General features: G+C 36.9%; 1 protein-coding gene across 1 annotated transcript in view; it reads left to right on the top strand.

The window, feature by feature from the left end:
• The window catches only part of HERC2 (E3 ubiquitin-protein ligase HERC2), a 645,607-nt gene that overhangs the window by 540,836 nt on the left and 80,264 nt on the right, over positions 1-24,507 (top strand). The window contains exons 66-70 of the mRNA XM_089238586.1: positions 66-191; positions 1,162-1,436; positions 9,102-9,300; positions 17,674-17,888; positions 21,368-21,545. Of these exons, the coding sequence (XP_089094712.1) occupies positions 66-191; positions 1,162-1,436; positions 9,102-9,300; positions 17,674-17,888; positions 21,368-21,545 (993 nt within the window). The remainder of the gene's footprint in view (positions 1-65; positions 192-1,161; positions 1,437-9,101; positions 9,301-17,673; positions 17,889-21,367; positions 21,546-24,507) is intronic.

Genomic DNA, 24,507 nt, shown 5'->3' with positions numbered 1-24,507 from the left:
TGTGTACAGTTTTTTAAATAAAGTATTTATTTTATCAGAAATCTCATTGAATAATATATGATTAGGATCAGACAAAGGAGTCATTAGAAAGTTTTGTAAGACATTTGCCAGAAATGCTTATGAAGCAATATGAATATGAAGACCCAGTTGTCAGGAGCGGCAAGCATTTGATGTATAGTCAGTTTTTTAAAGTATGTGGTAATTTTATTACTGTGTAAGTTTATAAGCATTGCATATCTATACCCTATTTAAACATCAGTCACAGGATGTTTGTGATAAAAATATTTAAATTAAAAATCATATTTAACTATAAGATGATGGAAAATCATCACAAATTCTTTTGAGACTACAGTAAACAATTCAGTTGAAGCTTTTTTTTTCTTCAAACTTACTATCAGCATTCATACACATTTTGATATAATACAGTAATACCCTGACTTATGTCAGTAATTTGTTCCAAGACTAACATTAGTCGAGGTAAATTTTTCCTCTGATAATACTCCCCCCCCCCTTCTCCTCAAAAGAAGGGAGAGGAAGGGAGGTAAATATATATGCAGTTTCTTTTATTCTTTCTTGTTTATTTGTCTTGTTGATATGATTCTCACAGGGAAACATTTTTAGACAAAACACATCATCAAAAGCTCTCAGCAATTAGTGTAAGATTTGCTGTATGTAATTGAAAAAACAAATTAACGTAAGGCAATGTAAATGCAGGATGATATAAGTTGACTTCTTACTGTGTGCACATTTCACTACCAATATGTGTTGCTGAAGTCTGAGCCCCTCATGATGTGGTCAGTTTTGAGAATGAGGCTGGTTTGGACAGCACTTTAAAAAAACCCATCTTGCTAACTTAAATTATCACACACACCTCAAAATTACTTCAAGATATCTTGATAACAAGATAAAACATTTAATCATCACTTATTCATACTATTAGTAGAAACTATATCAGGAAATTTCACAATTAAAAATGAATATAAAAAACATATAATTCAAAATGACCTTGATGACAATGGCCACCAGAAATTTACTGATACAAATAATACTCTGCAGCAGATTATAGGCTCACACAGGCAATTATATTGCAGTTTTAGTGCAAATGGTTAATTACCTATAATATCCTCATATTTTTTTCAAGTTTCATTTCTCTTTTCACAGATTAGTGTTGCTTTAGCCTGTGATTTAGGATTGAGCACCCTCATATGTAGCTCTGACAGCCAAAAGTGGCAGTGGTTTAGAGATTATTGTATAGCATCTCAAGTAGCAAAATCATTAGTTGATCGCTCGAAACTGCCACCATCTTTCTGTGATCAAGTCAGACAAAAACTGATGGATATGACAGGAGAGATTAATTATGATTTTATTCAAGACCATGAAAACCACAATCTTTTCACTCTGGAACATGATGAGCAATTGGTGATGTGGGCTAACAGGTATCCAAAATTTTCATATTAGAAAAATATTATTAAAAATAAAAATTCATAGTGAAAATTATAAGTATACAGGTGTATTTTTTAAATGTGTTCATTTTTTTCTAGAATGAGAGGGGTGAAAGTTTATTTGTTAACAGAAAAAAAATTGGTCAAAATATAGGGTGTCTTGTTCAAATGTCCCTATTTTTGAGTGGTTTCTACACTTAAGAAGTGGAAAAGGATAAAAAAGGTATATAAACAGAAAGCAACACTCACAGTTTTTGTAAAAAAATCAGTGCACTTTCACGTGTGGCTGCTCTTGTTGCCTGGATGAAAAATTATCCTCCTGACCATATAAGTGAAACTGCACACCAAACATTGATTTTGGGATATTTTATTTCCACTTTTAAAAATTTGCATGGGGATTTTCTGAGCCCCAAATTTGGCATTTGTGTTTATTAACCCTGTTGGACGCACGGAATGTTTCCTCATTTGAAAGAAAAAAAAAGTGTGATCCTGGAGAGGAAATCAGGTTCACTGTGTCGATGAGAGCTAACATCTCCACTGAAATTTTTTTGTTTTTATCCCATGGTGAGACAATTTTTCTCTTTATTGTAACGAATGGCAGCATACATAATGACTATTATGTTCCAATCAATAATTGTACTGGGGAAAAACTAAATTTGAAGTACTCTGTGAATGCAAAAAAAGGTTTCAATTTTCGGAAGTGATTGAGTCTATTGGAAAAATGTGAAGATTTGATTAGAATGTGTGGTTAGTGTCAAAGTTAAAATAGCTGTGGATAATTTTGAAAAGTAATGATAGATGAGCAATATATCTGCGGGAGGTAAGTGGGAGGATATTAAGTTGGCGTTTGAGCTGTGTGATGGAAACAGAGGAAGACCAGCAGTTTAAAATAATGTGGGTAGATTTATTTTGGGTAGATTCCAGCTTATCTATATTGCTTAAAGGGATGCCAAATTTTGCAGGCATAGGAGAGGACAGGAAGGATATAAGTTTGGAAGCATAGATGTCGGAGGTGGCGGGTAGAATATTCAAGGTTATGCCGAAGGAAAAAGTTTTTGAAGGCATTTTTGAAGTATATAATCCGTGTGGAGTTTCCAACGAAGGTCGGCAGAAATTATCACACCCGGGTATTTGTAATGGGAAACCTCTGTGATTAAAGAATTATTATTTATTGAGTAAAAGGGAATTCTAGAGGAGATCTTATATGGGTAAGTTTCATGAAGACTGTTTTGGAGATGTTTAGAGGTAGTTGCCAAGACAAGCACCATTCGGATATAGTGATAAGGTTGTGCTGGAGAGAATTTTGGTTGGATCTGCTGTAAATTCTTTGATAAATAACGCAACATCTGCGAAAAGTCTGGAGTAATTGATTGATAATGGTAGGTAATATAATACAATACAATATGAATTAGAAATAATAGAGGGGAAGAGGACCAATTTCTGAGGTGTGCCAGAGTTGACCCAGAGGCCGGACCGCAACTAGGGGGAGCAGCAGTGGTGTAGCCAGGGGGGAGCGATTGTTCCCCTAATCGAAATTTTGCCTACATTGGCGCCTATTTTTCTAAATGACTTTTGATCTTCAAAAAAAACTTTTATTGACTTTTTCATTTTCTACCTTCATTGACTAAAATGATGAGTAAAAAAAAAAAAAAATCTACATTTATATTTGTGCCGCTTGCAGATTCACAAGGATTGGGTTTGTACTAATCCTTAAGAGAAGAAGGAAAAAAAGAAAGTGGAGGTTTCAATTATACCATTTTTGACAATTGCTCAAAGATGAACAATGGCATTACAAACATGCCTCAGAGGTACTTAAATAGATTACGGACACATACGACAATTTCTGGCGCACACCAATTCGTTTAAAGCAGCGGTTCCTAAACCTTTTTGGATTCAGGCAACCCTCTGCTTGTGTGTCTGCAATCTAGTAGTATGTGATAACCACTGCGATCGTGTGGGCATCATGATGGATTCATCCCGGTTTGAACCCCACTAGTGGTACAGTGGCAGTTGACTGAAGCTAGTCTTTTTTTTTCAATTTCTAGGTACGAATGCTAACCGATCTTTTGTTTGGAAAGCCTTCCCGCAGAGAGCAGGCAGACTTTCACTGTGGTATTTGCATAACAATAAACTTCAGGCATCTGCCAGTTTTACTTCTAATAATGAAGACAGATGTCAAACTTCTCGAACTGAAACCATGCATAACTACGACATCATATATATGATATGATCACGCATAATATAAGAAAGAACTTTCTGGCATGCATTAATTTGTTAGAAATTCCATAAGAGAAATGCCTTGGAAGTACATGCACACAATTGAGTAGAAGTAGTGCACTAGTGCTACGTGTTTTCGATAAGAATGTAACAATGATAAATTTGATTAAATGGAAGCATGAAGATTTCTCTGTATTTTCATATCTTGGAATAATTTTAGAGAGAGAGAAAATATATTTTTTTATTTTATTCTTCTATCATTTTTTATATTTTAATCTAAATGTTTTTCAAACTACCTTTTAGGGGTGACTTCCCCAGTTGTTTTTGGAGTTTGCAGTTCTATAAGTACACAAAACATGAAATGGAATTTAAATTTTTTTTTTAATTAATTAAAAAATTAAAATACATTAATCAATTGAAAGGTAATTGATTTAGTTTAAAGAACAACATCAACTGAAAACAAAATAAATTTGATTCTATTAAACTGGGAAAATTGAAGTTTTTTTCACTAATGCATAATTTTAAGTTTTAAAAGTCTTAAGTTTAAGCTTAGTCTTAAGTTAAGTTTAAGCACGAACAAAAAAATGGCACCTTTCACAATTTCGCTCCCCCCATGGACCAAAACCTGGCTACGCCACTGGGGAGCAGGCGGGTCTTGTGCCCCGAGTGCTGGACCTGAGGGGGCACAAATTTCATTCTGAAACCAATCCTTCAACATTACTTTGGGGCGTCAAAGTGCGCACTTGCCCCAGTTGACCAAGCATCTAGTTGTGGCCCTGCCCAGAGGTATAAGGAGTTTTGGCCCTTGAAACAGACAAACTGACTGCAATCAATAAGGAAGACCTCCACCCATTTCAGTAATTGAACACATAAGCCAAGGTTTTGGAGTTTAAGAAGAAGTTTACTATTGGGCACCCTGTCAAATGCTTTGGAAAAATCCAAGTATACGTTATCATTTTGTAGGTTGTCAATACTATTAGGTAAGTTATGAATGAAAAGGGCTAATTGGGGGTGGAAACGGATAATGGTGATCTAAAGCCGTATTGGTTAGGAAAAAGAAGTTTATTGAGTCAAGGTATGAACGGATTGCCTTGGCAACTATGTGCTTGAAAACCTGTGCAGCAGGTAGAGGTGATGGCAATTGGTCTAAAATTCAGGGGATTAGAGGGAGGACCTGATTTGTGAATAGGTATGATTTTATTAATTTTCCAGTTAGAAGGCAAGCAGGAGATATTCAATGAGACGTTGAAGATAATTAAAAGATAGTTGAAAATTTCATCTGCACAGAATTTGAGAATATGGTTTGGGATCCCATCTGGGCCAATGGAGTGTGGTTTCAATTTTTTCAGTAGATTCAAAAAGGCCTTCTTTGGAGAAAAAAAACGGACTGGAGTTATGTGAAGGGAGTAAAAAAAAAGGGATATTTGGGAGGGCTTTCTTCAGATTTTCAGCAGTTTCAAACTAATGGGTATAGGGAGAAGTGTTCCTTCAAGAAATCAACTTCACAAAATATCTGGGCTGGCTTGTCGATGCTAAAATAAGAGGCAAGAGATTGACAAAATATCTCATCAGGTAGTATTGATGAGTAGGTTAAATATACTGGTGAGGGACTTGGGCCAGGGCCGCAGTGTGCCTTTTTGGGGCCCCAGGGCAGACTTTTCCTTGGGGCCCTTCTTGAAAGGGATATTATTATATTATTATGCAAAATAAGTGTAATTTTTTTGGTCCCCCTATTTGGCTCGGGGCCCTGAGGCAGTGCCCTGGTTGCCCCAGGAACTTTTCAGGGGGAGGGAGCTTGATTTTCCAACCCCCAGAATCACAACAAAGTGCTTTTATACATTTTAGTCACTAAAATTGCCACCCCTTCGAATTTGTCGCATGGGGCAGCTGCCCCCTCCTTAAATCATGATTGAAATATAGGACCATTAGAGAAAATACCAGAACTTGCCAAGCATATGGCTGTTAGGAAAGGATAATCTCAATATTGTGAGCGTTTTCAAGCAGGACCGTTCCCAGTTTCCTACTGAAAATTCATTTCAGCTTATGTACAGAATCTTTTCATGTTGTTTCATTCGATAAGAGGGACATCATCCCCATAATAATCATGGTTGCAAGAATGCATTAAAATTCATTTTCACTTCTAATTATTGGGGAGTAAAAATACTACTCTGAATTTTGGGTAAAGAAAACATTTCTTTTCATGAGAGTATAGACATAATTGTAATAAAAAAGAATAAAACATTTTTTGAAAATTTCTGAAGATGGAGTCTTTCAGAAAAGTTCAGTACAGATAATATTTTACACAAATGACACCAAACTTTCAGAATACTAGCAATAATCCAATAAATAAAGTGCGAGGATTTGGTTCAGATAGAGCACCTGTTATGACAGGCTCAATAAATTGTGTTTTGGTATACAACTAATGAAAAAAAATTATTTGATGCATGTCCTTTTTTTTTTGCACATAAGCTGGCTCTAGTTGTTAGTCAATTTCCATGAAAATGCAACAATCACAGAAGTACAAGATACCATAAATTTTAAATATCTAAGCAATATTAATAATCTATTATAAGCAATAAAGTTTAACATCTTGATCATTTTAAATTTTTTTTTTCAAAATTATTTTGCGAACATTGTGGATAATATATAGATAACCTCTCTCTCATACAAGATTCATCGAAATACTGGTTATTTGTGGAGATGAAGATTACAAGGAAGAAAATTCATCACTGCCCCCCCCCCCCCGGGGACTCGAACCCCTGTCTCTCGCTTGCCGGACGAGTGCTCTACCATCTAAGCTATGAAGCAGATAGAATATTTCAGCCTTGGAGAGTATATATATATTTTGAAAGGCACCGTACATGGACGGCGTCAACAATCAACTAATAGCTCGTGAATGACAAAGGCCAACCAGATGCCCATATGCATATAGAAATGTCCTCTCCACTTGTCAATACAAGATTCATCGAAAAACTGGTTATTTGTGGAGATGAAGATTACAAGGAAGAAAATTCATCAATATTCATCATCGATACAAACTTTTAAGCTAATACTTTGTCAAGAAGTTAATGTCAAAATGTGATCAAATTTTTTTTCGTTTTGCAGCTCTAAAATTTAGCAGCCCGGTGAAGCTGCACCTGCTTAAGTCTGGTCCTGGCTATGAGCAATGCAGTATATTAATTTAATGATTTTTTCAGAAGTCAGTGAATGTTAATTCTGTGTCAGTCTAAGATGGAAACTCGTCTTAAATGGAATCAAAGTATAGTCTCTTCAATGATTAATGCTTTGATTTGCACCTTTATAAAATGAGAATTTGTCTAAAACAGAATGTTGTTTCAGTCTTTTTCATTTCATACTGGTGTCACTTCACTGTGTTTCATTAGGGAGAAATAAAAGAAGGCCAAAGCTGAACAGCGATGTAAGTTTCAACTTTACATCAGTTGCTAGTCATGAAAGGCTATGCCAATAGAACATTATAACAGTTAAAAATTTGCATTTCACAAGAATATTTGGGTTAATAAAAGGAATAAAAGTGTTTCTCTCTTGGTCTAAACAATCATCAACTTATCAAGTGCTATGCTACACTAAATAACAAGGTTTACAAATATTTTGTAAATATGATTTAGAATTTAAATTGGCAATTTTAGGTTAGTACCTAATCATTTCCCTACCTATCTCATTTTTGATAAAACAATAATGTAATACAAAGTCAAATTGGAAAGCATGTTGCAGTCATTGCATTTAATGAGAGGTAGAGAGAAGAATAAGTTTTATATATCTGATTATAAGTTATTGGATTTTATGGTTTTTATTCTTCACTAATATGACACCAATATCCTGAGATGTATGGAACAGATCATAAAACAGTAAACAAAACAGAACTAATGGAAAAACTAACCGAGTGGCTCTAATATTTTTGAGTGGAAAGAAGAAAAGTTATTAGAGTTAATAAAAGTTATTAGTTAAAGATAAAAAATTAATTCTCTTTGTTTTGATGTAGAATAAGCAAATGCTGCAGACAAATAGAAACTTCTTACTGCTTTACAAGACATTGTTTCTTGCAGTTTTATTTACTTTTTTATTTCTTTAAGTGAATTCTCCACATTAAAATCACTCACCTTGTTACAATAAGATGAATTAGAGCTATATACCTGAAAAGTTGATAATTTTATTTAGAACCTGATGCAATGAAACTGCTATGGAACAATGCTCAAGAAACTGGAGAAAAGTTGTTATACATGGAATATAATTGGATACCACAGTTGGGAATAATATCACTATATGGGAAGTTTGTAAGAACAGAAGAGCAATATCAATATAGGGGAAGGTGGTTAAGATCTTAGTGAATTTTTGATTATACTGATCTGACAAAATCACATTTTACCTAATAAATTGAAGACATAATGATGTTATAAATAATGTCAGTTTCTTGAGACAATTCAAAACATGTGTTAATTTGGTTATAGTGTCATGGTTGTTTTTACTTACCCTACTGCTAACACCAAAAAAAAAAATTATATGCATAATCCTACCTCACTGTGTACTCTTACCTGACATTCCCTTATACAAGGATGATGTCACTCTCCGCTACCATACGAAGGTTTTTAACAACTGGCTGTTGTGAAGATATATTTCGGAAAGAGAGAAAATTCAACTGCCCCTGCAGGGAATCGAACCCACGTCCTTTCACTTTCCGGGTGAGCGCACTAGACTACAGAGGCACAGAATCTCTCAATCTTTCCTTGGAGCTCGTGTACACTGAAAGGGACCGTACATGGTAGCAGTTCATATGGTAGCGGAGAGTGATATCATCCTTGTATAAGTCGCCATCTGGTGGCAACATTAGCAGTTGTGAGCTTGTCCTGAGTCTGGTCCGGCCGTCCATGTACTGTCCCTTTCAGTGTACACAAGCTCCAGGGAAAGATTGAGAGATTCTGTGCCTCTGTAGTCTAGTGGTCTAGGGCGTTCACCCGGAAAGTGAAAGAACGTGGGTTTGATTCCCCGCAGGGGCAGTGGAATTTTCTCTGTTTCCGAAATATATCTTCGCAACAGCCAGTTGTTAAAAACCTTCATTCCCTTATAGCCTGGGCCATCTCAGCAACATCATGGGGGGGGGGGGCCCGGCAAAATGATCTGGAACCCTCAACCTTGCTGGAAGTAACAGCCTACCAATTGACATACTTTTGTAAATCATAGTATCAGATCTCATTATCCTGGAGGGTCTAAGAGAATGCCTGGGTGACCATGTGTTAAAACGGTGCAGTATATGTATAAATGATTATCATTACAGAGGGTATCGTTATACAGAATTTACTATATCTGTTGTAGGTCAATCCATTGCTATTCTCTAGACCAGTTTATCTTTGATCTTTGCTTTTTAATTATTATAATAAAGAATTTTTTTAATTTTTTATCTATACTCATATGTATAACTCTAAATAGAAAGCCAGATGAATGGTCTGCCTCTCTCAATGGAAATGGAACAATTTATGGCTGGGGGCATAACCATAGAGGTCAATTAGGTGGAATTGATGGTGCAAAAATTAAGTTTCCCACTCCTTGTGAATCGATTACTACTCTGCGTCCTATCCAGATTGTTGGTGGAGAGCAAACATTATTCATTGTCACCATGGATTTGAAGGTACGTCATTATTTCTTCACAACTTTCAATACAATATAATAGTGAATAGCCACAACAGGTTATTCTCCCAGCTAAGTGGCTGTATGAAAGGGGCAAGTTTCCAGCTTCCTCAAAGTTTTAAAGATTTGCTGATTTGTCTCTTACTCCAATAAAACAGTCTCTAACATTTTATCATACAAAACAGAATCTAAAGCTTTTTGATGATGGAGATAAATAAGGTCTATGGAAGAATAATAAGTCTTTACCTGATGTAATCACAGAAGGAATCAAAGATTAATGCAAACAAAAATTCCTTATGTGTTTCGACACACTATGGGTGTTGCCTTCAGAGGGTAAATATACACTATCATGCCAACAAGGGATTCCTCTTAATTGGTCACCAAATCTTGACTCTCAGTTGCACAGTGAAAAAAAAATTTTCACCTGTTTGAGTCAGACATGTGATCAGAATAAAACTGTGCTTTCATGTAAGTCTGAAGCAATGTTTTGATTTGTTGCCTAATAAAATGAAGCTGTTTTGGTTGGTCTATTTCAAATTTACCCAAAATTTTCCCTCCGACTGTAAAGATAATATTTACTATAGTTTACCTTTATCATGGCCTTATACATTATACACAAAAAAAAAAAAAGTGACATATGATTTTCCTCTCCTACAAGATTCTATTTTCCTCTAACTAATTAGCCATCTGTTTTTTAAATTATTTTTTATAAATTCTTAATCGTGCATTCAAAAGTTTCACAGGAACTATACTATGTGTAGCTGGTGTTCTAAGCAAATAAAAGACTATCTTTGTGACTGAAAACTCATTAAGTTCCCTATCACCCCATTTGTACCCATTATATCCTGATCTTCACCATTTCTGTTGAATACTGGAAAGAAATAGATATCAAAACATTTACAAATTTCTTTGGTGTTATTGATAGTTTTACATTCGACTGGCATGTCTGTCAGACCTACCAACTCTCAGAATTTTTCATCCTTTTTCCTGCTCTCCGGATTTTGGCAGAAAATTCGATTTTACGTGAGCTTTTTCGTTGTCGTCACGGCAATAGGGAAAACATCCATAGAGGACAGCCATGGTAATTTTCATCGAGCAGCCATAAAAAAAAGGGCGAGGGGTTTTTTCCGATTTGCTGTATGATGAGGGGGGGGGGGTTTGGATAATGCTTACTTCATCAACCACCCTTTATGAAAATATGAAATATTTTTAATGGCATCTTACTCGGTGCTCCAAAAACGAGAAAAATCTTTTGATAGTTTGTGGGCGCTTGAAGTAACATTCCCCCCTATTGATAAGTGCCCTACAGAGCCACTTTAGTGATATCTAAATGTGTCCCGGATCCAAGTGCTCTGGAACTGTGCCACGCATCACTCAAGTGATCCGTAATTATATGCCGCGGATCACTTAAATAATCTGAGAATGTGCCACAGATAACTTGAGTGATGTAGAACTGAACTGGGGGCCACTTAAGTGCTCTAAAACTACGTCATATGTCACTCAAGGGATGTCTAAATGTGCCACGGATCGCTTAATTGTTCTGGAACTGTGTCCTGGGTCATTTAAGTGATCTGAAAATGTGCCATGGCTGCTTAAATGTTCTGGAATTGTACCACGGGACAATTAAGCGATCTGTAAATGTGCCACTTAGTTCATTTTTACAAAATTAGGTTTGAGGAGGGCAGGCCACATCAGATAGGGCCATCCCCAAAACCATATTTGGTCTGCGGGCCAAGGGCTTTTATGCGATTTATCATTATATGGCTTAGAGGGTGTGTCGCGATGAATTTATTAAAGATAAATTTTTTGAGTTCATAGCCTTCAAATAACTGAAATTAACAGAAATTGATTATAATTAACATACAAAAGTATTTTCTTCCGAAATTTTAATTAAAAAAATATTTTTTTGCATTAGAAGAATAAATTTTTGGTCGTCGGGGAAGGGGGTAGGGCAAGAGCCCCTCTATGCCCCCACCGTGTATGTCTCTGCTCCCACCAATATGCGTTAGGATTCAGAGGGGCAGAGCTGATGACGAAAATTTGCTGGAAGGGGGTCAAAAATGACTAAAAATTCACGTGCGTAATACTTGAATGGCCCTTACGTGGCGCTTATCGGCAATCATTTATCAGGGAGAAGCCCTTGGTTGCCGAAATTCCTGTATAATCGTTATTGTATTCCATTAACAACCGCGCGATATATATAAACACAAGTTTTTTCGTCAGCAGCTTTGTATTTTGAAGTTTTTCAATTGTTTCCTCTGATTAAATATGTCTTCAGAAAGAAAATATAAAACTTTAAGCTATATAAAGCTTTTAAGAGTTTATATACCCAAGATTATCAATCACTGATGGCATCCACGAAAGGAAACACTTATGTTTTGTGAACAGTATATAGATGTGATTTCTCTATTCTGCATGGAAAGACTGACATGGAATTACATTCTGCTCAGGGGCAATACAGAACCTGCCTCGAGGAGCAGGAATGGAACTTTTTTTTAATTGATTAAAAAATTTTTTTGATCGAGGGTGAGTGCCGGGGGGGGGGGGGGAACCCCTCTGGAGAATCACCGGATTTCTAGATTCCAAAAGTTGGCACATCTGAATGCCAATATGTAACCACCCTAAATTGGGGCAGACATATGTAGTGGGGCAAAAAAAATATTCATACTGGATGAACAAAAAATGATTTTTCTTTCTTTGCTTGTCTGGATATTTCAACATCAGTAATATTCACCCTAAAGCAGTGTTGTCAGGATCACCTGATAATTCCTAGAGGAGGAGGGGGGCTATAATAGACCGTGACAGTAGGGAGTCCTCTTGGGAACAATATTTGTTTTCCATAGAAAGGACACGATCTTCCTTCCTCCCCACATCATGGAGCAGGGCATTTATTGTAATATGATAATATGACCTTACTATATCAATTTTGGAGAATATTTTATTTCTGTGCAGCACATTAGTTACGTCATGTATATGAGGTAAAAGATACCTATTTGGGACAGTTATAGCGTTCAAGCAATGTTAACAGTATACCTACCATCACGGGAAAGTCACGAAGTCCCGGAAAAATCACGGAATGAGGAAAAAGGTCACGGAAGTCCCGAAAAAGTCAAAATTTGAGTAAAGGTCATGGATTTTTTTGATTCTCCAGAGACCTTTTTTTTATTTTTTCCCTAAAATCTAGGCTTTGGAGAAGCTGTGGCATTCAGTATTTCTTTCTTCTCTGTCAGGTTTTATTCATTCTTTTCTTGGCCATGAATATTTTTTTTGCCCCACTCCATATGTCTGCCCCAATTTAGGGTGGTTACATATTGGCATTCAGACGTGCCAACTATTGGAGGGATGGGTGAGTAGCAACAGAAAGGAACAATGCCAATATGTAGCAACCGTACATTGGGGCAGACATTATATAGGTGAGGCAAAAAAGCTATTTAGACTGGATGAACAAATAATAACTTTTCTTTCTTTGCTTGTATTTACCTTTCAACATCTGTAATATTCCCCTTAAAGCAGTGTTCTCAGGATCACATGATAATCCCTAGAGGAGGAGGGGGGACTGTAATAGACCATGGCAGTAGGGAGTCCTCTTGGGAACAACACTGGTTTCCCATAGAAAGGACATGATCTTACCCCACATCACGGAGCAGGGCTGTTGAATCTTTGGCGGGTCTGCAAGCCAGAGTTTTCACTTGGGGGGGGGGACTCTGTAGTAAAATTATAGCATAATAAAATAATGATGGTGATTGTCCTGGGCCTTAGGGCTGCAGCGCTGTCAGCCCCATCCTTGTGGGGGCCAGATGAAAGAGCGCCAATTTTTTCCCCCCGCGAAAGAATTTTTTTTAAATTATTCATTTTTTTATTTACTTATTTTGATCGCGCCTATCTTTACCGATTAGCTATAGCCAACGAAGAAATCATACAGTATATGCCTGCAACAGAACGAGAGTTCAAGAGAAAACCGACATTGGACTTGTTCTCTATTAATAGTGTTGCGACATAACTTTTAGGCCGAATTTAAAGGAGTACCACAGTGCTTCCAAAAGTGTGTATCAGGGCTCCTAGGAGCATCGAGGCGAGCTCAAAATATAGATTTGTGCGCACAAAACCTATGCTTTAAAGTGGTTCTTTTATATGGTGAAAAAAACTGCCGAACTTCTTGAGAAGGCGCAGATGACCATGAATTACGCAAGAAGGGAGGCAGCTGACAAAAGAGAACATTGGAATACGGTAACAAGCTTGCTATCTAGACTTTGCGATCAAGCTTTGCGAAAGAGGTCTTTAACCCTTTTCCAGTCGCGAACACTCTTACTTCATGTTTGACATATGAATGCATGAAGTCTGGATGCTTTTAATAATTGAATGCAATTTGAAAGGTGTTTAAATGAAACGTTGATCAAGTGTTCGTGAGCACCAAATCGAACACCAGCATTGAGCTTTTTGGGTGCTTTGGGGAGCACCATGGTGCTCCTGAGCAATGGATTGAAGATGCCTGATCTAGACGGACACTTAAGCATGATGATAGAGCTAATAACAAGAGTCTAATATTGGACTTCAAAAAATGTGAAGAAGAGGAATATGTGAAATCCGTCCTTCGAAAGGGCCCTTGGTTGGTCTAGTGCAGTGTTCCTCAACCGCTGGGCCCTGGCTTTGGCCAAACTGGACCGTGAGTGGTTTATTTCTCACTTTTTACCCATTTATCTTGTGTATGCCCAGGCCTTCCAATCAAGGAAAAAAATCAACCCTGCCGCGGAATTCCAAAGGTTGAGAAACACTGTTCTAGTGGCCCCACATCTTGTAGTAGGGCCTCCTAAGCTGAGCTCTTTGGTGGGCTCAGGCCAAATTTATCACAGGCCCTGTATAGTAAATTTATAGTGCGAAAAAACAAAAATGAGAATTATCTCATTTAGAGGCCCCAGGCTAGATCAGCCCTCTACTGTGCGTCCCTACGTATTGAAAAATCGGCTGGACTATGTCTGTACCCTTAAACCAGTGTTTCCCAAAGTGGGCAATATCGTCCCCTGGTTGGTGATGGAATGGTCCAGGGGGGTGATAAAAGCTACAGGTTTAACATAGGATCCTATGGGTTTGCTTGTATAAGGGAGCAATGAGAGAAAAAATAATTCCTAAGAAGTTGGGCGATGGAACAAAGAGTTTGGGAAACGATGCCTTAAACAATGGTTTCGGCTCTAATTTTTTTATTTCACCTGCGCCAATACGTTTTGCCTGCATGCTTTAATGCAATCAGTAAAGAAATGGTATCATTCGTGCACATTCTATTATGACGGCGTTTTCTTCAGATGCACATCCCTGTCTGCCGATGCGCATCAATTCCGACAGCAAACTGCTGATTTCGAAAGTCACACAGTTCTGCTTTGCAGAACAATGTTTTTCCCTAGAATGAAAAAATAAAAAGTAATAATTCAGGAAACTGAATTATTACTGACTGAACATTCTGAAAATAAGGACAAAAGGGAGAAATTTCGAAAACATGTTTGAGGGCACCCAAAGTGACATCAAAGATGAGGAGGTCTGCCAACCCTATCTTAGAGTCATCCTTCCACTTTTCTGAGGCTTTTGTTTGCCCTGGCCTAGAGTAGATTGTACAGTTTTGGAGATTATATCTTCAGAAGGGCAGATTATATCTTCTTGATCAAAGGATTGCAGAGAAGAGCCTCCAGAACATTAGTGGGCATGCAGGACTTGAGCTATAAAGAATATTTTTTCTTTGGAAGAACATAGGTGTCGTGTGTGGAGATATGATTGATGTACTTAAGATTTTCAATGGGATCGATGCGGTGAATTATGAAACATTGCTGTGTGTGTGTGTGTGTGTGCGCGTGCATGTGTGTGCCATCATTCAAATACTTCAACTCAAGGACACCAGTTCACCAGTTTTGATTAGGTAGGGATGATTCTAGGTTATTGTGTCACAGGGAATTTTTTTATTGTAGGGTTGTAAAAGTGTGGAATAGCTTACCTTCTGTTGTCATGAATTCCACCATGATAGACACCTTTAAAAGAAATTTGATAAGCTTGGTAGGAGTAATTGAGAAGAGACATTAGTACATAAATGAATGAATTTCATTTTCCTATATTTTCATGGGCAGTGTATTGTGCCTTTAGTTATTTTATTTTTTGTTCTGAATTATTCCTAACATTGAGTTGCTGTATTTAGGCTACGACAACTATTTTTTATGGTTTTTTTTTTCCAATATTTTTTCTTTTATTTTTCATATTTTTTAAAATATCTTAATATTTTACTTTTTTCTTTATATATTTTTTCCTTCTTTGCCTATCGAGTCTGGGGCGACCACCAATAGATGACACTTTCATTTCTCACCCAACTCTACTGGTCGGAAGTTGCTGTATGTGGAGATATATAGAGTTGGCATCCATAAAATTCAACTTAATTATGATCATGACACCCCCTCACAATTTATCTGTATGGTTTTTCATGAAAATATCATAACCTGTTAAATAAATTTTCTTCACTTTCATTGACCTACCTTTTAGTGATAGCTTGGGTTTCAGTGGCTATTAGAGTTTCCAAATTTTTTTTCTGTTAAATATAACTTCTAGCATTGAAATACACACATTGGGGAATAAGACACTTAATTAGAGCTTGTTAAGTATCTTTCAGACCACTCTTTTTATTCAAATGAATTCAATCAAAAGAAAGCCATTTGTCGGTAAATCCAGAAAGTTAAAAAAAAAAAGACTCCAAGATTTGAACAACTGTCCCTCGAGCTTGAATTAAAGTGCATACTTCCTAGCTCATTTATCCCACTCCCACGCTACCCAGAGACAGTAAGGGAAATGACTGCCATTTCTGAACCACCCTCCTGAGCTGCTGTAAGCAAATTGTTGTACTCAGCTAGACTCAGTTACATTTTTGGCCATCTAGTTAGTCACAACCCATAAGATGATCTTGGGCTGGAAAAATTTCCAAATGTTAGCTATCTTTATACCAGGAAGCGTAGGCTGAGATAGACTTGAAAGTCTGGAGGGGGATGGGCACAATGATGTCAATTCATATATACACATATACATTAGATCAGTTGACTCACCTTTGATGCTGGTGGGACAATGCCCCCTTGTATCTCCGCTCATGCCAGGAAGACAACAATGTTTGGATCCCTGAAATCTCTACAAACCTTGTTCTCAAGTTCCCTAAACATTGTTAAGTCATAATTCCAAATAGTTTTCTTACAATAAGTCACTATTGATGACACCTCTAAGCTTGTAGCTGACGCAATGCTCCTCTACTGCTACCCATTCCTCCTTTGATATTGCTCTGCCTGTGTGAGAACATCCACTTCAGTGACAGATGGATCCAGGCCCGTAACCAGAAATTTCCTTCGGAGGGGGACCAAAGTGGTCAAAAAATAGATTTGGCCATCCTTTCTCCTTTTTTCAGTCATTTTCTCACATTTTGGGGAGGGGACCAGACTCCAAGTCCTCCCTCTCGCTGTGGCCTTGGGTGGATCTGTTGTCATTGAACCCTCTCCCTCCAAGATCTGAATCTTGTCATGTAATGCCTCTACCTCTTGCTCCAGCCTAGCTGTATCTGTACACCCCCCAACACTGAAAGTCAACTGCTGTGCCCCCCTGTAAGATATGGGGAAACTACCTACTCAATTCCTTGGCATCAGATAACTACTACTAATTTGCTAGGAAAAAAAATTATATATTCAGAATACAGTAGTAAAATCTTGATATACTGATACTCTGTGGACAAAGAAAAAATATCATTGTAGAGGGATTATTGTTATATCAAGAAGTAGCAGTAGTTTAACATTAGACTATAGGCATTTCTAAACAAAAATTGTATTATAGAGGGGGTTTTATCATTACATCAAGTATTGTTGTAATGAGGTTCCACTGTGTAATCGGAAGATATATACTTATTGTTCTGTCAAAGTTAAAGCTACATCATATCCTTAAGAATAACTAATGGAAATAACTATTCTAAAATTCTAAAATGGAGATAAATAACACGAATCAAAATGCACCAAAAACTATGTCATACCTCAAATACAATATGACCACAAATTCATAAGATGCAGAGAAATGTAATTCAAAAATGACAGAGACAAAAATTATGATATTGAAAAAATAACATTCAGTGAAAGTGAAAAAGAAAATAGAAATGGAGTTCTTTAAGTTAAATCCCTTATAGATCACACACCTTATTGGTGATCACATATGCGTTTGACCCCAGAATTGATTTATTCCCAAACAAGCACAGATATTACAACAAAATATGTATCTGCATGTTTGAATAGAGAAAAGTCCAAGAATTTCAAGTCTTATAAATACAATTTTTTATTTTATCCATTTGATTTTTTTTTTCATGTGTATTCTGATGCTTTAGGTCTATGCCACTGGGTATGGAGCTGGTGGACGACTAGGAACTGGTAGCTCTGATTCAGAATCGAAACCTGTATTGCTTGATAGTCTCCAGCATATTGCTATTAGAAAAGTAGCTGTGAACTCTGGTGGAAAACATTGTCTAGCACTGAGTGTTACTGGAGAAGTTTATTCTTGGGGAGAAGGAGATGATGGAAAACTTGGTCATGGAAATAAAAGGTAATTTGTCTTAAATATATAATAAATAAGGAAACATATTTTTTCTGGATATTTTGCAAGTTGAACTCTGAAAGAAGTCATCTGGTCTCTGCTGGGACTTGAACCGAGGCCCTCTTGCAAACTGGGCAAACATGCTACCATCTACACCACTTTAGACATGACCCTGCCTGGTTCAAAGTCCCTGCAGAAACCAGATGACTTTTCTTCCTGAGTTTAACTTGCATAATATCCAGAAAATACCTGTTTCCTTGAAAGACTGTTTTTTTTTTTCAGCCCAAGATATTAAAGAAACAGATATTTTCTGACTGATGTGGACTGTTTTTTTTTTCCTGCCCAAGATATCAAGGAAACAGACATTTTCTGGATATTATGCAAGTTGCACTTGGAAATAAAAGTCATCTGGTTCCCACTGGGACTGAACCAAGTAGGGTCACGTCTTCAGATAGTAGCATTCCTGCCCGGTTTGCGAGAGGGCCTCGGTTCGAGTCCCAGCAAAGACCAAATGACTTTTCTTTCATAGTTCAACTCTCACAATATCCAGAAAAATATCTGGTTCCTTGATATCTTGGGCTGAAAAAAAAACAGGCTATCTCTCTATATAATAAATATATATAATTTTTAGTTTTATAAAACTTTTAATGCATTATTGATAAATTGAAATAACTTTACAATAATTTTACAGTGACCATGATAAATTTTTGTATAGCTGAAGACATACAGGGTGCTTAAAATCGCACTTAAAAATTTCAAAAGTTGTTAGAGAACATTACTGACTGAACCTTATTTACACATGAAATCATAGTAAGAATTGTCACATGAAGATCATGTATGGTATTCTTTCATACCACTGCAGGTACGCAATTGAAACTTTCTTTCTGAGGAGGAATTTCTAAACCATAGTTTAAAATGCAACAGGCATTTCTTACACCATGAATTTTATGGTTTTCCATGGAAGAAAGCCTTGATTTCCTACCTGGAGCATTGGCAAACAGCACCTCATGTTATGTTTAGAGCTGTGCTCTTTTTTATAAAACACAAAACTATAGCAATGACCAAAAAAATAGTTGTTTTCAGTTCTTAAAAAAATAGTATAAATCATCACAATTTTGATACCTTATTTCTATGTCTACCAATAGCAGAAGTCATATGAGAATAGTAGAAGAATGTGATGCATTAAATTCAAATTATTTGAGTTTGAAAGGACCTTGAGACCATGTAACTGGGGGGGGGGGGGGAAAGGCATGGCAGTGCACCTGCCAAGTCAAGCAGCAAGCTCAGCCATAACACCTTTTTCTTGAAGCAACTGAACCCCCTCCCATCTTTGTGGTAGTTGCCAAGATTCTTGAAACTTTTTGCATCCTGAGTATTTTGCAGATGGAACTGATCCTTTGAATTTCGTAGATATTTAAACTGGAAGTTCGTTATTTTGACACTCATTCACTCTTTAAATTTAATTTTAATTATTTAAAATTTTTAAATTTCATTTTAAATAAGATTGATCTTGTTGACCCCTTATTTTTCTTAAACTGCCCCCCTAGACTTAACTCACTTGATCTAATTGACCCCTTAAACCAACAAATCACCATCCGCCTCACAGAATTCTAATTATTTTTCTAATGAGTTGCATCATATGGAATCATAATTGAACCCGCTGTAAATCCCATATGTATCAGATTTGTTCACTAAAAATTTCTGTAGATAAGCGTTATTGGCTCTAAATTGGGAGAGCTTTTTATCGGGACTCAAGTCTAGTACAGGGGGTGAAGAGTAACAGCGCAGCAAATTAGAAGCTATCACTGTGATATCACAAGAGAGTAGCTTGCTCCGTGCATGCGCTTTAGGGTATTGATTACAATGATCATTGTAGTGGAGGAACACAGATCGAAACACAGCAAGATTATGCTGATAACTGACTAGAATTTATTACATGATTAACATTTGATGAGAACAATAAAAAATGCATAGTTAGACAACATAGTTAAGCAGAAGTAATAGTAGTAGTGATCACATTCGACTCGTGACAATATATATGCTTCAAGGTGGGCGTGGCACTAGCCACTCATGCTCGTTGTTGATATGCGGATTAGTCAGGAGTGTTGCCAGATCACAACATTCATTGCTCTGTGTTCCGATCCGTAGCTGCTACTACCCCTCCACCCAACTTTATTTTCTTACAAGGCTGAAAATGCATATTGACATCCTCCCCACTACCACCACAACCCATCTGCTTCATCACACAATCAGTTATTCTATGGAACAAGTTTTGAGGAAAAAGAAAGCATTTAATTTTTTTTTTGTGATGAATTTTCTCTTTCACCAACTTTCACTCTTATGTCCTTTTCACTGTTATGTCGCTATAGAAGTTTCACTTCAAAAAGAAGTAAAATCCCATCAGAAACATTTCATGTAATTCAAACATTCATGAGAATCTTATCTGTAAAAAGTTTTAGCATGCAATGTAGAACCAAGTCTAGCGCTTTTATTTTTCGGTGACACTTTAATTTAGAAATCACTCCAAAGCTCTAATTCTTGAGTTAAAATAACTAATAAGAAGCCATGGTTGCTGATCTGTTCAGAAATGGATTCATACTGTAGGTCCTGGTCTAATGAGCTCTAATGTATATTCAACCCTCTATGGTCTGGCTTGTATTTTAAATGTACATTGCAAATACATGGTCAAAAACCCATTATACCAATTTCTTTCCTTTTCTTTTGGTAGTTTAGGAAGTACATCTTTTAGTGTCATTTCAGTAGAAAATACTGTGATATGAGTACAACACTTTTTTATTTAGAAAGAGTTGATTTCTGTCAGTACCATATTTTGAGAGGTGTTGAAATTTTACAAGTTCAGAGACTTATAAAATCACATCAAATTAAGGGGATTAGAAATAAATTTCAGTCACAACAATTCATTTTTGCTATACAAGATTTTATAGTTTTATAGGTAACGTAAAATAAAGTAAAACTGTATTTTTTCTTAATTGGTCATTGTAACTAATGAAATAAATCTACTATAATTAATCAAATTGCAATTTTGATGTATTGTTTCAATTAAAGATATGCTATCAGCACCCATGTGTACATCTATTTGTAAAAGAAAAAATATTCAATATGGGAGATATTAATTATGGGGGTGAACCATAAGGACCTCTGAAGTAGCCTCAGGTGATTAATTAAATTTTGGTGCAACAGAAGTATAAAAAATGTCATAAAAACTCCATTAAGAGCCATAAAAAGAGAAGAGCTGCACAGAAGTATTATTATTTGTTGAAGTATATCTACATAGAACTATTTGGAATATAAATATGATATGATACTTCTGTCAGACATGAATTTTGTTTGCAATTAGGTTTGATTTAATGGTCAAGTTTTATTGCATTTCTCATTCAAATATATATTCTTTAAAATATAAATTTTGTTGTATAAGTTTCTTGGTGAGATGTTGTTTTCATACAAACAATGGTTTCTTATGTTTTCAGCTCATATGAGCGGCCAAAACTCATTGAAACACTTCAGGATAAAGAAATTATTGATGTATCATGTGGAGGAGCTTACAGTGCTTGTATTACCTCAGCAGGGGAATTGTACACATGGGGCAAAGGTCGATATGGACGTCTTGGGCATGGTGATAGTGAGGATCAACTATACCCAAAATTGGTACTACCATATGTTCTTTTATCATCTTCGTTTTGTCTCAATAAATCTTTCAAAAATAAATTTCAGATTTTTAAATGGTAGTAGAGGGGCTTGAATTAATTACTCTATTGCTATTTAAAGAATGTGTGTCTCAGGAAATGATATGTTTATGCTCTAACACTAAAAGAAAACTTGAAATCCACATGAGACTATTAATGTCTGCACTCTCAGTGAATAGTATGTATCAGGGGCTAGCCAGAAATTTCATTCGGGGGGGGGGGGACCAAAGTGATAGAATGATAGATTTGGCCATCTTTTTCCCTTTTTCAGTCATTTTCCCACATTTCGGGGGAGACCAGACCCCCAAGTCCCCCCCTCGCTACCCCATTGGTATGCATGCATTTCTTCAGCAAACAAAATCCTCCATGCAATTGACTGGCTTGAACCCACACTATATTCAATTGTTCTCATGCTTGTGGTATAAATTCAAGTGAATTCCATGTAAGGCAGTTTCTTCTACCCTAGGAGTTTCGGAACTTTTTCCGGTCCACATCCAGTCTTCTAGTAATGTTTAGGTCCTTGCTTCTAAACTACTGCTGTAAAGCTGCTGATTCTCAAACTTTGGTGATATGGCAATATATTGCATACTCTGTTACTATATACTATACGTGTGTGCTGCCATACACAGCAATGCTTCTCGTTGCAGCTCCTAGTGGCATTACAGTGAGCTGGCGATACCAATTTGTGCTTGTTTGGTGCTTTGAAGTGATTCCTTGTTGGACTGTTCTGGGGAGCTGTGAATCAATGTTGTTTAGGGTAAGGGAGCCGCAAGTGACAAAAGTTTGAGAGCCACACAGTGTTTTATCTTAAATTCAAATCTATTGCTCTGGTCATCAAACCGATTGCAAAGGTGACAGCACAATAACAATTAATAATACAATTAAATATAAATTGACAATATACATGAAGACATGTGTGATGTAAAGGTAAGGCAATTATATGCATGTTATACAACAAAATTTATACACTGATTTGCAGTACTACATAGAGAGGGGTAAAAAATCTAAAGGTGCACTACACTGTGCAAAGCTAAATAAAATACACTCATGTCCATAAATTAAGGATAATGCCAGCTCCGGCAAATAAAGGTTCAGAAACAAAACAAACGTTACTTATTCATAAAGCCCATTTATTAAACAAAAGATAAAGAACAAAAACGATGGTGTATGTATGATACCATTCATAAAAACTATGATTTTTGCTCCCTGGAGCAATTGTAAAAAATATCTCCTTTACAAAAACTTACTATTACATGGTTGGTATGATGGTTAATAGATTGTATGTCTCCCATGCGATGCAATACAGTCCATACAACGCCTAGGCATGCTGAGTATCAAATTATCGAGCTGATCTTGGGGAAGATCACTCCACTCGGCAAGCAATGCTCTCCGAAGTTCCGGTACACATGTAGGTGGTGGTTGACGGGCTGCAACTCGTCGGCCAAGCATGTCTCACACATGCTCTATCGGATTCAAGTCAGGTGAGAATGCTGGCCATTCCATACGGGTTATATCCTCAGATTCGAGGCATTCGTTTACGATGTTTGCTCGGTGAGGACGGGCGTTGTCATCCAGAAACACAAATTTTGCGCCCATGGCACCCCTAAACAAACGTACATGTTGTTCCAGAATGATGTCCTGATAAATTTGGGCTTTCATGGTTCCAGTTTGAACATGCAGATCTGTTCTGGAACCCAGTATAATTCCACCCCAAACGAGCAATGCTGCACCACCGTAACGGTGTCGTTCAATGATGTTGTCTTGGTGGTAACGGGTACCTGGCGTTCTCCATATGAAAGTCTGACGTGAATCAGACTGCAAGCTAAACCTGGACTCGTCGGAAAACATCACACAAGCCCACTGTGACGATGTCCACATTGCATGTTCTCTACTCCAAGCTAATCGCTGCCGACAGTGAGTTGCCGTGAGCGGAACACATCTCACAAGCCTGCGAGCATATAGACCAATATCTCCCAAACGTCTGTACACGGTTTGCCTTGAAACTGTGGTCCCCTTGGCTGCAGATAGCTGACGAGACACGTCAGATGCTGTGCTCCGTCTGCTTCTTTTGGCAGTTACTGCCAAATACCGGTCTTCATTCTGCGTTGTAACTCTGGGGCGACCTGTACTGTAACGTCTACTGACATTTCCGTTATCTTGGAATCATTGCCAAAGCCTAGAGATGACACTTTGGGCAATTCCAAGATCCTCGGATACTTCCATCTGAGTACGCCCACATTCCATCCGGCTGAAAATTCTACCACATAAAAAATCATCCACATACGTCCTCTGTGTCATAACTATTCGCTTACGGCACTGAGCGCCTTACAGAATTCTTGTGAAAAATTTTACTTCTTTGCTACCATTCCTTATATACCCCTCCCCCCCTTACACTCTCGTCATTGTGACGTACTATCGGCATCATCTGGTGGCTTCCTGAAATTTGCATATCATTCTTGCAGATGTGTGTGATAATTCTACAAGTGAAATTTTAACTTTAGATTTCGATTTCCGTGTGATTCTGAATTATCCTTAATTTATGGACATGAGTGTAATAGAACTCTATAGAAGCGGCCATAACCTTACAATGTAAACGTCTTCTGAAACAGAAATGTCAGAAATAAACCATAATATATATATTTTGTATGACAACTATCAGAATTTCTTTATGAATTATGTGAAGGATTGGCTTATTATAGAGGCTTCCAAGTATTTTATTCCATAATAATTGTAAACTTTGCATCTCAGGATCACAGGCTGCGAAGTCTCTGGTACCCTTTCATTACAGAAAGAGCAGGTCTCTTCTTGATATATTGCCAATACTCTACCATTCACCGAGATCGAGTCCAAACTGAATCGAAGTTGGGTGAAAACCCATTTTGCACAAATTTCCTAGTTTTCATCAAGGTAATTTTCCTGGCCGA

This window comes from Pholcus phalangioides, unplaced genomic scaffold (assembly GCF_987345545.1).
Source record: "Pholcus phalangioides strain wild (caught in Gottingen) unplaced genomic scaffold, Ppha-v1.0 ptg000011l_1, whole genome shotgun sequence".
In the NCBI taxonomy this organism is placed as follows: domain Eukaryota; kingdom Metazoa; phylum Arthropoda; class Arachnida; order Araneae; family Pholcidae; genus Pholcus; species Pholcus phalangioides.
The sequence above is the reverse complement of the archived record's forward strand: the minus strand, read 5'-3'. Positions and strand labels throughout refer to the sequence as shown.